The 14,341-nt window shown below is 42.4% G+C and overlaps 3 protein-coding genes across 3 annotated transcripts in view; all 3 read right to left on the bottom strand.

Moving 5' to 3' along the window:
* Positions 1-1,208, bottom strand: part of LOC134075891 (meiosis inhibitor protein 1-like) — a 26,012-nt gene extending 24,804 nt beyond the window's left edge. The window contains exons 1-2 of the mRNA XM_062530921.1: positions 1,142-1,208; positions 566-682 (exon numbers count right to left, since the gene is read on the bottom strand). Coding sequence (XP_062386905.1) covers positions 566-682; positions 1,142-1,208 — 184 coding nt within the window. The remainder of the gene's footprint in view (positions 1-565; positions 683-1,141) is intronic.
* A 4,355-nt stretch (positions 1,209-5,563) lies between these two features.
* Positions 5,564-10,194, bottom strand: LOC134075890 (meiosis inhibitor protein 1-like). The gene is made up of 6 exons (XM_062530920.1): positions 10,054-10,194; positions 9,861-9,984; positions 8,782-8,832; positions 8,202-8,275; positions 7,236-7,341; positions 5,564-5,601 (listed from the first exon to the last, which is right to left on the bottom strand). Exons 1-6 carry the CDS (start codon positions 10,192-10,194, stop codon positions 5,564-5,566), a joined length of 534 nt encoding a protein of 177 aa, XP_062386904.1.
* A 1,546-nt stretch (positions 10,195-11,740) lies between these two features.
* LOC134076117 (uncharacterized) lies at positions 11,741-14,202 on the bottom strand. The gene is made up of 4 exons (XM_062531123.1): positions 14,119-14,202; positions 13,557-13,919; positions 13,143-13,331; positions 11,741-13,013 (listed from the first exon to the last, which is right to left on the bottom strand). The coding sequence occupies exons 2-4, from the start codon at positions 13,881-13,883 to the stop codon at positions 11,967-11,969; spliced, it is 1,563 nt and encodes a 520-aa protein (XP_062387107.1). The 5' UTR covers positions 13,884-13,919; positions 14,119-14,202; the 3' UTR covers positions 11,741-11,966.
* Between the last annotated feature and the right edge of the window lie 139 nt (positions 14,203-14,341).

Here is a 14,341-nt window from a genome sequence, read left to right as displayed (position 1 = left end):
CTTGAGTCGTCTGAACTGCACTGTGTCTCACCCACCACCAAGTGTCAAACAGAAATGTGATACACAGCACATACTGTACACAAATGTGTCAACATGGGGTTTGGCACCCCCACATCATCGCACATTAGTGCTTCACCATTTGTTTGATTGGTCTTATGCAATTGTGCTGCTTGAACAATGTCAAGATGTACAGTATATTTGATTGTGCTTTTATTGTATTAACAAGGTTTTCCTGGAGGAGCTAACTGCAATTAGCGCAGGGCTTGAAGAGGACAGGAAGTTCCTCACAGGGAGAGAGCTGAAGGGGTGATAGGAGTGTCGCTCTCTGCTCTCAGGTAATATTGTTTGATACGCTGTATAGTTTGTGCACATTTTTGGAGATTTCTGCTAATAAAAAGTCATTTTTATATAACATATTATGTTTTTCATGTTTTCTGCTGAGCTCATTTTCTGAACCCTACTCAGACATTTCCACGATACATACTGTACAAATGTGGCAAATATAAGCAAACACACACATGCACAAGCACACGCTCCCACACACACACTTGCACACAGGACTCACCATAGACTGTATGACACTGGGAAAAGAACAGTGGCTCCTCAGCCAGTAAGAGCAGGCAACCGTAAGTCGACCACAGCATGGCCTCGCTGCTGCTGCTAAAGCGCTCAAACAGGAACTCTTCACCACACACACACACACACACACATGCACACACACACACACAATGACAGGGAGGTATTAGTCAGACAGACTGACTGTTGGGGGGCTTATGCATTCAGACCCACCCAGCCACACACAGACACACAGACATACACACAAATACAGGCAGAGTGCAGAGCGAGCAACCACATGACCACGTGAGAGGAGTGAGACTGTGAGACAGGAGACACAAACGAACATGCTCTGAGAGCAACATGAGTGACACAGTGAGGTTAAGGTCAGCTCAGGCTAAAGGGTGGTATCAAGAAGAGCTGCAACTACTTGACACCAGCTGCTTGTTGCAACAAAGAGTTGTGAAACCGGAGGATTCTCAGGGTGATATCAATGCGTAACTTTCTATAACTGTTGGTCAGCAAATTCTGCCAAATAAGATAACTATCCAACCGTCAGTTTGATGAGCGCTGGGGTTTGGCTCACCGGGTAAGTCTGCCTGGATGAACTGCAGGCAGTACTGACTGGGGGAGTGGACTAGCACAGCAGCCATGCAGCGAGCACTAGCAACTTGCAGCATCTCATCTCCACTCAACAGCAACTGCAGTAACACACACACACACACGCACGCACGCGCGCGCGCGCGCACACGCACGCACGCACACACACACACACACACACACACGCACACACACATGCACGTACACACACACACACACACACACACATGCACGCACGCACAGACACACACCCACCCACACACACACACACAGAGAATAATCTTTGGTGAGAGGAAATTTGCATTTGGGCATTTGCTTATTCATACTTAGCTCACAAATTTACCTAGCACACCTACACACATAGCTGCATAGGAACAACACAGTAAACGGTTTGTTACTCAAGTAGATCTCAACGTTTTTTGATCCTCAACCATTCAGAGTAATCAGGTAGATATTGACAATCCTGAAAAACCATCTTCATAGGCGGTGGATAAGGCTTCTACTTTATTACTGGTGTTATGAGGGATGAAATACTGAATTGTGATCATGTTCATAACAATAATTTCCTTAAACATAAAATTATAGCCCACACTAAGTCTGCAATATTACTATTGTCAGTTTACTGATGCCAATGCCAGACTGCCTTATCTGTCTGTATGCATATGTGTTAGAAATGGTAATGACAATTAAATATTAGTTTGATGTAAAATGACAACATGCTATTTTTTTCACGATTAGCGGCTCACGGTTGAGAACCACTGCACTACATAAGCTGTTTTCTGGATTTTCTGCATGGATTAAGCCCAGCCCTTTACTAAAATATTTCCCAATATAAATTCTCTATGAAGTTCTCTGTCAGTCTTCAGGGTTCCCACTCAGTCAAATGTGAAATTCCATGACTTTTCCCTGACTATCACTGCCAAATTCCCATGACTTACAATATAATGAAGAGTACAATATACTGACCAATGACCTGCGTAGCAGTCAAGAATCTTTTACGTTTTATAAATTAAATATATTTCCATTACAGTAATGTATTTTGCGAAGTAAATGTTAAACTACTACGAGACAATTCCCTGATTTTCCATGACTTAGCCCCCCAAAAATAAATTCCGTGACTGGAATACACTTTCTAAAATTCCATGTTTTTCCAGATATTCCATGACCAGTGGGAACCCTGAGTATGCACAGGACATGAGGACACAATGTTGATATGACTGCTGCATACTGTATATCGTCTTGGTTAAATGTGTACTGTATGTGTGTGTGAGAGTGTGTGAGTGTGTGTGTGTGTGTGTGTGTGTGTGTGTGTGTGTGTGTGTGTGTGTGTGTGTGTGTGTGTGTGTGTGTGTGTGTGTGTGTGCTTGAGTGTGTGTGTGTGCGTGTGTGTGTGTGCGTGTGTGTGTGTGTGTGTGTGTGTGTGTGCTTGAGTGACTGAATGAGAACCTTCTTGAGGACAAGAGGCAGAGAGCAGTGCTGTGAGGAGGACCAGTCCGTGCTGCCCTCGTCAGGGTCCGGCTCAGTCCTGCAGTTCATCAGCACCGACACCACCTCACCTAGCTGCAGCATCTGCTTCAACAGGCCTGACACACACACAGACAGGTCATACACGTGCACACATACAGTAACAGGTGTGAGTGCAAGCAAACACACACACACCCAGGTGCACACAAAAGTCTTATTGGTGTTATTGCCACAATAATAAATAAATAAATAAATAAAATACTGTCTTTCGTGACCACCTTAGCAGAGCCCATGACTCCTTTGCGGCAGAATAAACTTCCTGTAATTTATCAGCCCTCTCTTGCAGTCTGGTCAGCCCCCCCCCCCCCCACCACCACCCCCACCTCTGCTGCAACGGTCCCACATGTACATGCCATAACCTGATAACCTGCCCTCTTTCACACTCTTCCCCTATTCCACTCTGTCTTTCTCTCTCTGTCTCTGTATTTCGTTTACTAGCGCCATTGTAACTCTCCCCCTCTCTCACACTCACTGACCCAATCACTCTCTTCCACCTTCCTCCTTTGATCCACACCTCCATTCCTCAACATCACCCTGATCCTCAGCACTCTCAATTCCCTCTCCCAATTCCCTTTTCGTTTTCCTAATTCCTACTAGTACCACAGCCACACAATCTCTATATTTCCTTCCCTCTCCCTCATATGTCTATGATAAATGTGTCTATGAGAAATGTGTCTGTTTATCCTGTGTTTTGGTGAGCCAAAAAGACAATTCTATTCTATTCTCTCCCTCCCCTTCTCCCAGCACGAGCCCCCTCACCCAGGCAGTTGATGGTGAGCAGAGGAGTGGAGGCGTGGTGGAGGGTGTGCAGGACGGCGCGGGCCATGCTGTCCCTGAGAGGGGTGGGCAGCGACTGGGCGGCGGCAGGGACCTCCCACACCCTCCGCAGGATGTAGCACACGGAGGCCTTCAGCACCTCATCAGGGTACTGCAGCCCCACACTCAACCACTCCAGCAGAGACACTGGGGGAGAGAAGGAGAGAGTGGAGGGAGGGATAGAGAGAGAGAGAGAGAGAGAGAGAAAGAAAGAAAGGAGGGGGGTGAGGAAGACAGAGAGACAGAGAGAGGGGGGAGGACAGAGAATGATGGAAAGAGGGAAGGCGAGAGGACAGTGGGAGGGAAAGACAAACACAAAGAGGAAGAGAGAGAGAAAGCATGAGATTGATGTAATGTATTTCTAGTTGCAAAATTAGCAGGTTCGTGCGTATTCTTTTTGAGACCGCATGACATATCACTGTGTCTGAGACACTGTGCCAATGTCTTCAATCAGAGCTCAACAAAGTAAAACCTTCTGCACTGTCAAGTCATAATAAATCTCACTAATATACACTAATAACACTTGTCAGCATAGATAAAGATTTTCTATTGAGCCAGAAATGATGCAGTGAGAAATCCACAGAAATAATGCAAAAGATAAATCACGGAAAAGTTAAAGATGTGCTCAAAAAAAAAAAATGTTTATAGAAAAAGCAGGGAGGGCAAAATGTGAGGGAACTGTGAAATGGAATAAAAATGGATCTCAAGGCTAGAAGGGGAATGAAATAGACACAGATGATGACATCTACAGTAATAGAGTAATGAGAGAGGGAGCAGTAAAGGCACCCACCACGTACTGTACATCACGCTCTGTGAGTAGGGGGCACCAACCTTTGGCCAATAACTAAAAGTAGCTCAGACTGCTTTTCATTTCCGTTTACAATGTCAAAAATGCAGCAACTGTGTGTTACATGCACTGACGATATGCCATTTCTACTATGCAGCAGATCTAATTTGAACGTTATGCTAACTCTATGTAATTGGGAACGCATATTGAACGCACACGAGACGAGAGACACTTTTTAAAGGAAATCATGAAGACCACAAAGCCAAGGCTAGAGGAGATTTTGAAGTTTCCACAACTGACCATCTATAAACTGTGAGCATGGCCGTATCGACCATAGAAGTCACTGAGGTCATGTCCTTCTTCGAGTTCCGTTTAATTTATCAAGCAAAACTAGCCGACAAGACAATTATCCTCGCCTCAAAGTAGCATAAGGTGACACGTAGCCTAACTGTAGTAACTGTATCACGTTTCATTTCATTTATGAAGTAAAAATAGCCGACAAGACAATTATCCTTCCCTCAATGCACCATTGTGTGACATGTAGTTGCAGATGCAGGCCTAGGCTACCTCTGACATGTCAAAACGAATGAGAAAGTTAATGGTTAGGCTAAATACAATAAAGATGCAAAAAGGCCACCAATGACATGCTCACCTATACTGGAAATGTTATGCAGAAATTCAGATGCACCTAGCAAACCTTTCTACACATTTCACAACACTTCTTATTGACGCCCTGCTGAGTCTGGCTACAGCCTTGACTGCGAGAGGGCACTTTAACAGGCTGCACTCACTGTGATTTGGAAAATGGACTATAATATAAAAAGTGGCCTTAGCCTTTGTGTAATGGAACTGGTGAGTCTTAAAGTCTTCAATAATTCGTTAAGCATGAAGCACATTCTACTCAAACAGGCTCAGTGGCTTCCAGGCTCATAATTCACTTTTAATTGAAAACAGAAAATTACTAGATAGCATTTCCAAAGAAATGAAGGCTGTTTATACCTTAATATTATGCATATCTTTGTTAATATTGTGCTATAAATGTGGCACAAACAATGCTAAAGTTTGTTTACAGTATTAGCCATTTATTTCATTTGTCTGTTTGAATGGAGCTGGGTAGTTAAAGTGACACCATTTATAAATAAGTTAAACAGCATCAAAACTTTTAAACGAAACATTTTAAACAAATATATATCCATATATTTATTTACTTATTTAATCTCCCACAAATGCATCTACCATTGTTTCATGTTTTGTTTTATGTTTGTCTTCAGATGGATTGGATCAGGAGGATCCGTGAACGTGAGACTGGACTGGGGATGCTGGATTCACCACACAGATAATCGTCAAACGCAATAAACACGTGGAGATGATGTCAGGTTCAGTGTCGCTGGAGGGCCTCAGCTGGTTGGGTACCGGCGTGTGAGTTGTGGTACAGTGGGGCTCCGGCAGATAAACCCCAGGACAGCGGAGGGGATAAGACAGCACAGCAGAGCACAGCACAGCACAGCACAGCACAGCACAGCAGAGCAGAGCAGAGCAGAGCAGAGCAGAGCAGAGCAGAGCAGAGCAGAGCAGAGCTGACTGTAAAAGCCCTTAGCAGAAGGAGCATGGGGCCACGGCAAAGCACAGTGGCTCAGAGCAGAGAACATCAACCCCCCCAGAACATCCCTGGCATGTCTTATTTAAGCTCTGAACAACGACCAAAGGGGGTGGAGAGCCAAAGAGAGAGAGAGAGAGAGAGAGAGAGAGAGAGAGCGAGAGCGAGAGAGAGGTGGAGAAACAGAGAGAATACTGAGACAGAAACAGGGACAGGGCGTTAAGAGAGTGGATAAAAAGACAGAATAAACAGCAGCAGCTTGTTCACTAGGGAAAAGACATTAATAATGTGGGAAAACAAAAACACATGCTTTTGGCAAAACTCATAAATCCTCTGATTTCTGTTTGCAGCCCAGAGCTGTCGATAAGATCCAGCCAGCTGTTTAGGTGGTTTATGATAGTATACGAATGCATAATGCATTACAGAAATCATCATTGCCCTTGCACCTGTACAGGAATAATGTACAGCGTAATGTGTGTGTGTACGTGTGAGTGCGTGTGTGTGTGCGTGTGTGCATAAGAGAGAGAGTGTGTGTGTGATTTGGAATATGAAGAACGAAAGGCCCCTTTGTCTACTGACAAGACCAAAACAGTCAATAGTGGCTGCCTGTATGGATTCAATAGTGGCAATAGTGGCTGCCGGTGGATTCAAGCATAGCAGTGCAGAGGTACACACACACACACACACACACACACACACAGATATGACACACTGCACCTGCAACACAAACAGAGCCACCATCTACCTACAAGTGTTATGGAGATGACAGCTTTGAAACAATGATGAGAATCTCCCAGTCGGCAGGGCATTGGGCCTCTTTCACACAAAACATACAGGATCCCCTAGCCAACATGAGACTGAATTACCTCTATTGTCTGACTGAACCGAGTAACACAGACAAGACTAATCAAGGCAGTGCAGGTTCTAGGTTGAGGGTCAGGATGCGAGAGGGAGAGCAGAGGCACTTTTCAAGAAAGTTCTATACGTTTCTGTGTTAAGTTAAGTTAAGTGTTTTCAAGGACTTTTGATTATTCAATACCTTCAATCATTAATTACTTTTCCTGAAATCTTTCCAAACATGACATCCTGTCATATACACATACAATTTTACAAGCATCTGAGCATGTGGTTATACAGTATGTAGAGTCTATTACTATTTTTGGAAGAAACTAATTAAAAGTTAATTGTTATTCTGCATTGCTTCTGAAATTGCCTTTCCATTTAAGTTCAGATAATTAGTACAGTAAAACCCACAGCTGTTAACTGTTGGTAAGATTAGATGCCAATCACTCTCTGCTTTCACATAACATAAATATCGATTTTGCTAAGACACATGTCTGTGGGTTTGTTCATTACCGTGATGGCAGGCTAAAGTCTGGGGCAGAGCAGGAAGTACATCCACCAGCTTCCCCAGAAATGTGAAGATGGGTAAGAAGCCTCTCACACTCGCCTGCTGGCTCAGCTGGAGGGAGAAAGACATATCGACACTCATCATTCGTTATTATTGTTAAGGCCCGTCCACCAAGAACTCTAACTATAAAGACTGTGTATAAAAACTGTACCTATAATGATATTAACATCCAAACTGACCAATGATAAGAAATTCTGATTGGCTATAGAGTTTCTATTATTCTCAAAATCACTCTGAAGGTGATCTCCTCTCATTCTAATTAACTATGATACTTATTATTAAAAACAGTTCACTCAGTTAAATTGTTTCTACATCTATTTATCATGTATCAGTGTATCAATGTATCAGCACCTACTTAGGCTTTAAAACTAAACTGTGATAAACTAGTGTGTGCACTGTGCAGTTACAAAACATCAGGCCCACATTTGTGTCCAAACATTGAGATATTGCAGATATCCAACTTTGGTGCCCTTCCCTTCTTCGCTCCTTGATGTGAGTGACATATTAATACTGAAGCGCCTATGGGTAATTTGTTTACCAAACAAGAGTAGACAGACCAAGAACGCACACACATCTACAGCCAGGGAACAGGGAGCGATATGTAAAGAATATGGACTATAATGTAATTTTGAGCACATTTTTGATCACCGTGTCACCCGACTTTTACATCATGACAAGATTTTTTTTATATATTGTTGGTAGTCATACCCATGGGTCTTGTAGATGCAAAGATTGTACAGTCAATACTTTGGATTGATAGTTCTTGTGTGAACTGACATGAATATAGCATAATTTTATTTTGACCTGCACAAAAATCCCTGAACCCAAAAAAATAACTGTTCCAGTGAAACTTGCCATTCAACGGTGTAAGAAATAACTGTTTCAGTGACAAGGTCTCAGTCATACAGTACCTGTGTGTGGATGTCATTCAGTACGTCCTGTACAAACTGCTCACTCTGCAGCTCCAAAAGCAGATGAACAAGAACTATGGCACACACACGCACGCACACATTAGCACAAATAAAGCAAAAACAGACACTCACACACACAATAACCTTAAATGTACTTTATACTCACCATTGTAACCCAATGCACCCACATGCAAGCACTTACTGTACCATCAGCATTAGCTTTCACGTTCAATTTCCTACGCTTTCTATGTTTGAAATGGACCATTTGACACATTATCAATTATAAATGGACCATTTGACACATTATTCATAAGATATTCTGCACTGTGCACTGCACTGTGCACTGCACTGTGAAGTACTCCTGCAACTTGTACTTCTTCTCCTACTGTCACCTGGTGCAACCCAGCACTTTGTTAAGCAATCACCAAGCGGAGAAACAACTTAAAGTAGCATCCTGTGCATGTAGTGTCATCATAATAAAAAAATATAGGCCACAGTTTCCTACCCACATTCAAAGAGCCAGACCCACGTTCAAATAAAACAGTAAAAGGAAAACCAAAATGGTGGTGGTATGCCTAACCTTGTATACCCTGTTCCAAAGTGGCTGAGTCTTCAGAAGAGCGAAGTATCCCTGGAGAGGATATTTACATATATACATTAACAGAAAAAGGGTCCTCTTACATACAGTAAGTGCTGATTCTGCATGATCATGTTTGCAGAGGTATGCTGGAGGTATTCACAGAGTTTAGCCTAACACTGTCAACCTAGAGTAGAGGTAAATGGGTATTTCATTAACATGACTGAAATGTCTACACTTTAAGGTGTGAACTTATTCGTTTAGTTGTTTCTTACATTTGAAATAACTAAGCAACTAGAAAAGCAACACTACACTAGGGCTGAATAATGTCAATGAATTTGTGTAATTTTTTTCAGGATAATACCTACAAACATCTTTGACTGCAGTTTCTTATTCTGAATATTTTGAGTTTTAGGCCTATTTACTCCCCAGTACACAAAATACTCTACTGGAAAAAAAACAGCTGATGCTGGTAGATGGTTATAGCTTGTTTTACAGTATCTGCCCTTTGCTGGTTTTCTTCCAGCTATCGCTGGTCTTTGCTGCTGGTTAGGCCACCAGGTGGACATACTGGCTTGACCATCTGAGGAAGCTGGTCGTGCTGATGTAACCAGCCAGTCATGTGGGATGCAGCTAGTGTAGAATGACCATCATAAGCTGCAATGTAGATCAGCAATGTAGACCAGCCACCCCAGACAGTGTTAAGCTTGAGATAGTATGACAAGTAAAACCAGCTGAATAACCATCGCAATCTGGGTTGAGGGTGTGTTGAAGGAGTGTTTTTGCAAGAGTTTTGCTAGTCTAGCTGGTCAACAGTCATAGGGTGGTCAAACAAACTGGTTAACAAGCTGGTCAACCAGCAAACCACCTTAAGCTGGTCAGGCTGGGGTTTTGCTTTCAGCAGGGTATTGTTTTGCGTTGGGGACAAAACAAGGCAGAAGGCGTTCGGAAACTCTAATAACTTTTTTTCTCTCTCTCTCTCTCTCTCTCTCTCTCTCTTTATAATTATAATAATCGTTAGTCACAGCAGAATTCATAATCCAAAATTGTATCTATTGCTGTATCACTATCACTAATCTTACCCAGTAAAGAGGCAATGAAGTGTAGTCCCACTCTAGCATCCTGGGAGAGCAACTCTTTGATGGCTCCAGGAGATCGCTTTAGAACTCCACCAACTCCAGCCAATGCCACTGACTTTCGTACACACTGCAAGGACATTACTGTAAGTAATACCAGTTTACAGTTACAGTTACTTCTACTACAATTTACACTTACCGAAACATCTTTGCTCTCCATCATTTCAATAACACATGCAACACACAGCACCACATCGCCTGCACTGGGTCCAGTAATCGCGGACCAGCGTGGGTCGTGCCTGAAGTGAACCTTCTTGTAAATGACATCCACGTTGGACATTTTCTCAGTTCTGTAAGTACGGGATAATGGACGACACGCCGTGCGGTTATTCAAAGTTAATGCACGTTCTAGACGGTGATACGGCCCGACGCGAAGCGGAGGGACGTTCCGTCTAGAAAAGTGCATTAACTTTGAATAACCGCACGGCGTGAAGTCCATTATCCCGCTTATTCCACTGTTGCCACTTGCGTTGTGTTCGTTTCCGGTGCTAATTTAATTGTTTTAATCGCTAGAGCGGTATTGTTTGTAGAACTACTTTTCCCAGACACATTTCAACTCATTTCTCAAACTGCGGTTACTAGTTCTAAATGGATGGTTGCTATGGCCAAAAGCCAGTCGTTAGTTCTAATCTTCCGTTGTCAAGCTGGCACACCCCAGGATTCTGATGAACGTTAACTTTGAAAGATTGCTATTTTTCTTAGCCTACTGCCACCTAACTAGCTAAATGACACCTCTGTCATATGCTAAACGTTACTATGATCTGAACGTCTGTATTTTACAGCTTGTATGTAACGTGACAGTGCATTTAAACTTCACAACAAGTTTGGCGAATTAATATTCAAGTGTAATACGGTCAAAAACAATGGAACTACTTCATAGCCGTGCGGTTATTCAAAGTTAATGCACACCCTTATAGAACGCAGAACAATGGGGAACTCAACCGAGCAGTGGAATAATCCTGTATAACATCAATCAAGATTTCACATAATATTATTGGTAGATTAAGACGTTTCCACTGATATTTGTAAGCTCAACGGAAAGCTGAAGCACAACCTGAAACTTGACAAATGAGAATTAACTTTAACAGACACCTGATGTTAGCTATAGCAATAGCTTAGTTATAGATTTAAACTACATAACTATTCTTATAAAAAGCAAACGTACCTTACGCCTTTAACTATGTAACGTTTTCCAGTCAGTTTGCAGACAATTAGTGGAAATAAAAGTTATTGATAATATGACAATAATAAGGCGCTAGTATACCCTGTGTAATGCCAAGATAGCAATGTAGCATCTTTTTCAATTTCAGCTACAGTAGGTCAACTCTCCCGCCAGGATTCTGCTTACGCATTTCTGGTGGGCGGGCTTGTGTCATGTTTACCTTTGGGCTTGCTGTTTGACAATAATGGACTTCTTTATCACATGGTAGGAACTCTGTCTTTTCTTTGAGCTCTGGTTGTTTTGCGAAAATTATTAAAGGCTGTTGTGGCCAAGGCTGCATTTGTGACATTCCCTGCTAGAGCTAGACATTGTCTGATATTGATATTAAAAGCTAGGCTAAAAACTACTGGCCTACCTTTATGTGTTATCACACGCTATCAAATCAAGTACAGTAGGCTAGCAAGGGAAACTCTTTAATACTCTGGCCTACCGTACCATAGCTATAATAAACCCCCTGTCCTCTAAATAAATGTCACACATTCTGCGAAGGGAAAAAAAACATGTTTTCAGTGTTTGAGGAACTGATTAAATAGACCTACATCACTGTGATGTAGGCTACTGTAGGCCTAGCCTACTCATACAGAGACAATAATGCAGTTCACAATTGAATTGTATTCCAGTTTTATTATATTTTGCTTCTTTATAAAGTTGATAAAATCATGGTTTATTCTGGTTTATGTATATTACTGCATGAACCATCCATTATTTCTAACTATTGAACTCTTGCAGATATTTCTTCACTTAGAGCTTAGAGCTGTTCTCTCATGGCTGCAAAGACTCGTCCTCTTTATGACCGGAAGTACTTGCTCTTGATGAACTATCCTGATAAACTATGGGACAGGTCTTTGAGAAAACGATCCAGCCTTCATTTCGGAGGACTGATCCTTGGTCATGTTAGATTTGGACTGAATGCTATCCATTTTGTCCCTTTTAATCTTTGAGGTATTTTCACCTTCATCGTCAGCGTCATATCCATTGACCATCATGTGTTGCTGTTTGGTGAAAAAAATAGAATCAGCTGCTATTGACTTTCCGGTAGCAACTCCAACCTCAGAGTGCGGCCTCCGTCTACCCCCTCTCCCGTGTGCCTTTCCACCTGTTTTGGGTGGAGGTGGAGGCATAAGCTTGGATATGTCGTCATGTAAGTGCTCACCAAAGTAAAGAATCGTTGGGTTAAAGCCAGAAGGATTTAGATTTTCACCGTTTTGCTGGCTAGCTTTTGTTGACAGTATGGAAGTTGGAGTAGGGAACCATACAGTGCTTACTCGCCTTGAAACAGGACGTTGGCATAGTGGCAAGCAGTGATTCCTGTCTTCGTCTTCTTCATCATCCTTTAAAATGGCATCGTTATAAGTGTGTGAGGCAATGTCAGATAATAGTTCATTTCTTTGGTTATCCCTTCCTCTGTGGTCTATAGGGTTGTTATCTTTTGCTGTAGGCCTGTGCCAGTGTCCTGATGTTGAGGGCAAGCTTATCATCTGCTTTGCTGTGGTGAGAATGGGTTTTTCCACAGAGAGTGACAGATTGGCTTTATCTGGCGTTTTCAAATCAGAACTGCCACTTATATTAAGAGGCTGGTGGTCATCATGCATTCCACATAGTGCAGGAGAAGAATTGGTTGATTTTACAAAGCTATCCTTTGCAAACTCAGTGGCTCTAGAGTCACTGTTTACAGTTGCAGCATGAAAAAAAGATGTAGATGAGACATGATTGCCCTTGTTACTCTCTACATCAGGCCTCTCAACAGAAGACGGCGCTAATGCATAATTATTCCCTGGTATGTGATGCTTCTTTTCATCTGTGAAGGAGAAGGTGTCATCCCTACTGAAGCCCATTGATTCATGGTTGCAACTTCTCTGCGGGGACTCCAGATCTATCTACGAATGGAGAAGCACAAGATCAGCTGACCTTGTTTCAGAGAGAAAGCTGTTTGAAAAATTCATGTTATTATACTCTGTCGCTTCACTCTTTGTTGGAAATACAGGCAGGAGCTGACAAGGTCTTACGTCGCTTTGCAAAATAAAGGTGTGTTCAGTAGAGAATGATGTGGGATGCTTTGCACTCTGTTCATCAGATCCATGTCGAGGGGATGGCTCAAAGTGTCCGTTAGGAAGTTCAAGGTCCCAATGTTTTTCATCGCCAGTGAAGAATGGAAGACCTCTGCAGCCATAATAGATGTCTTGTTCTTCATTGACCTGGTGAAATGGAAAGAGTATGAAATTGATCTTATTGGCTTATTGGTTCTGATTTACAATAGTTGACTCTTGGGAAACAATGCAAGTCATAACAGCAACCATGTTTTTTCTTCTCTTATCATTATGGAAAAAAAATAGATTTGCATGCTATTTATCTTCGGTAAATAACACTAAGGCTTACATAGAAAAGCAGTGGAGCCGGATTCTCGGCCAGCTAACACTCACCGGTGTTTCTAGCTCATCTTCCTCATCATCTGTGAGCCATGTCAACGATGAAGCACTTGGGCCTGGAGCCGTGTCGTCCTCATCCTCCATCTCATGGTTTGACACATAGGAACCTGGGCACAGGCTTTGTTGTGCCCTGGCAAACATGGGTGAGAGTTGTAACACTCTGTTCTCTGATTCCGTAATACCCTCATCTTCTGTTGTGGAAGTTATACAGCAGGAGGTGAATTCTTCCAGACAGTCCTCATATACAGAAGAGTCACTGTCGTAATGTTGGTCATCTTCTTGCTGGTCGTCCTCAACATTATTGCTAACATGGATATTCATGTCAGGTGGTCTATCGTGGTTGGTTTCATTTGAGGTCTGTATTGTGAAAAATATGATATATTCTGTTCAGGTTAATTCTATCGTTTCTGTGCTTCAGATGCCAAGTCTATACACCATAGGTCAGGTAATGTAAAAGAGAGCTAGCTGTGAGAGCTAAGCTGATTTATTCCTAATCCTATTAAGTGTAATACTACAGCAGTAAATAGCCTATACATTCCAGCAAAATATACATTACCCATTAGATGGAAAATAAATAAAAGTGCACTTGTTGATACTTGTATAGTGCCTGTGGAGTATGGACCCACACTGAAGAAAGAACCTCGGGCATGAAATGAGACTAAATGGAATCTGATTGCGTCAAAACAATATCTCATTGTTACTTCATAGCCTCGCATTTCATTTGTGCGCACCAAAGATCATGAGCGCTCCGCTCTGGAATCTTTGGTGCGCATTAAGCA

This window comes from Sardina pilchardus, chromosome 3, assembly GCF_963854185.1.
Source record: "Sardina pilchardus chromosome 3, fSarPil1.1, whole genome shotgun sequence".
Lineage (NCBI taxonomy): Eukaryota > Metazoa > Chordata > Actinopteri > Clupeiformes > Clupeidae > Sardina > Sardina pilchardus.
Note: the sequence above shows the minus strand (reverse complement) of the source record. Positions and strands in the feature narration are given on the sequence as shown.

What these genes read in the sequence shown, in the direction of transcription:
- LOC134076117 (XM_062531123.1), bottom strand. Translation starts at nt 13,883, where the DNA reads ATGAATATCCATGTTAGCAATAATGTTGAGGACGACCAGCAAGAAGAT. An exon ending in AAGATGAGCTAGAAACACCG is followed by an intron (nt 13,332 to 13,556) that starts GTGAGTGTTAGC and finishes CCATTTCACCAG; the next exon opens with GTCAATGAAGAACAAGACAT. An exon ending in CCTTTATTTTGCAAAGCGAC is followed by an intron (nt 13,014 to 13,142) that starts GTAAGACCTTGT and finishes CTCCATTCGTAG; the next exon opens with ATAGATCTGGAGTCCCCGCA.
- LOC134075890 (XM_062530920.1), bottom strand. Translation starts at nt 10,194, where the DNA reads ATGTCCAACGTGGATGTCATTTACAAGAAGGTTCACTTCAGGCACGAC. An exon ending in TTTGGAACAGGGTATACAAG is followed by an intron (nt 8,276 to 8,781) that starts GTTAGGCATACC and finishes TGTGTGCCATAG; the next exon opens with TTCTTGTTCATCTGCTTTTG. An exon ending in TGAATGACATCCACACACAG is followed by an intron (nt 7,342 to 8,201) that starts GTACTGTATGAC and finishes TTCTCCCTCCAG; the next exon opens with CTGAGCCAGCAGGCGAGTGT.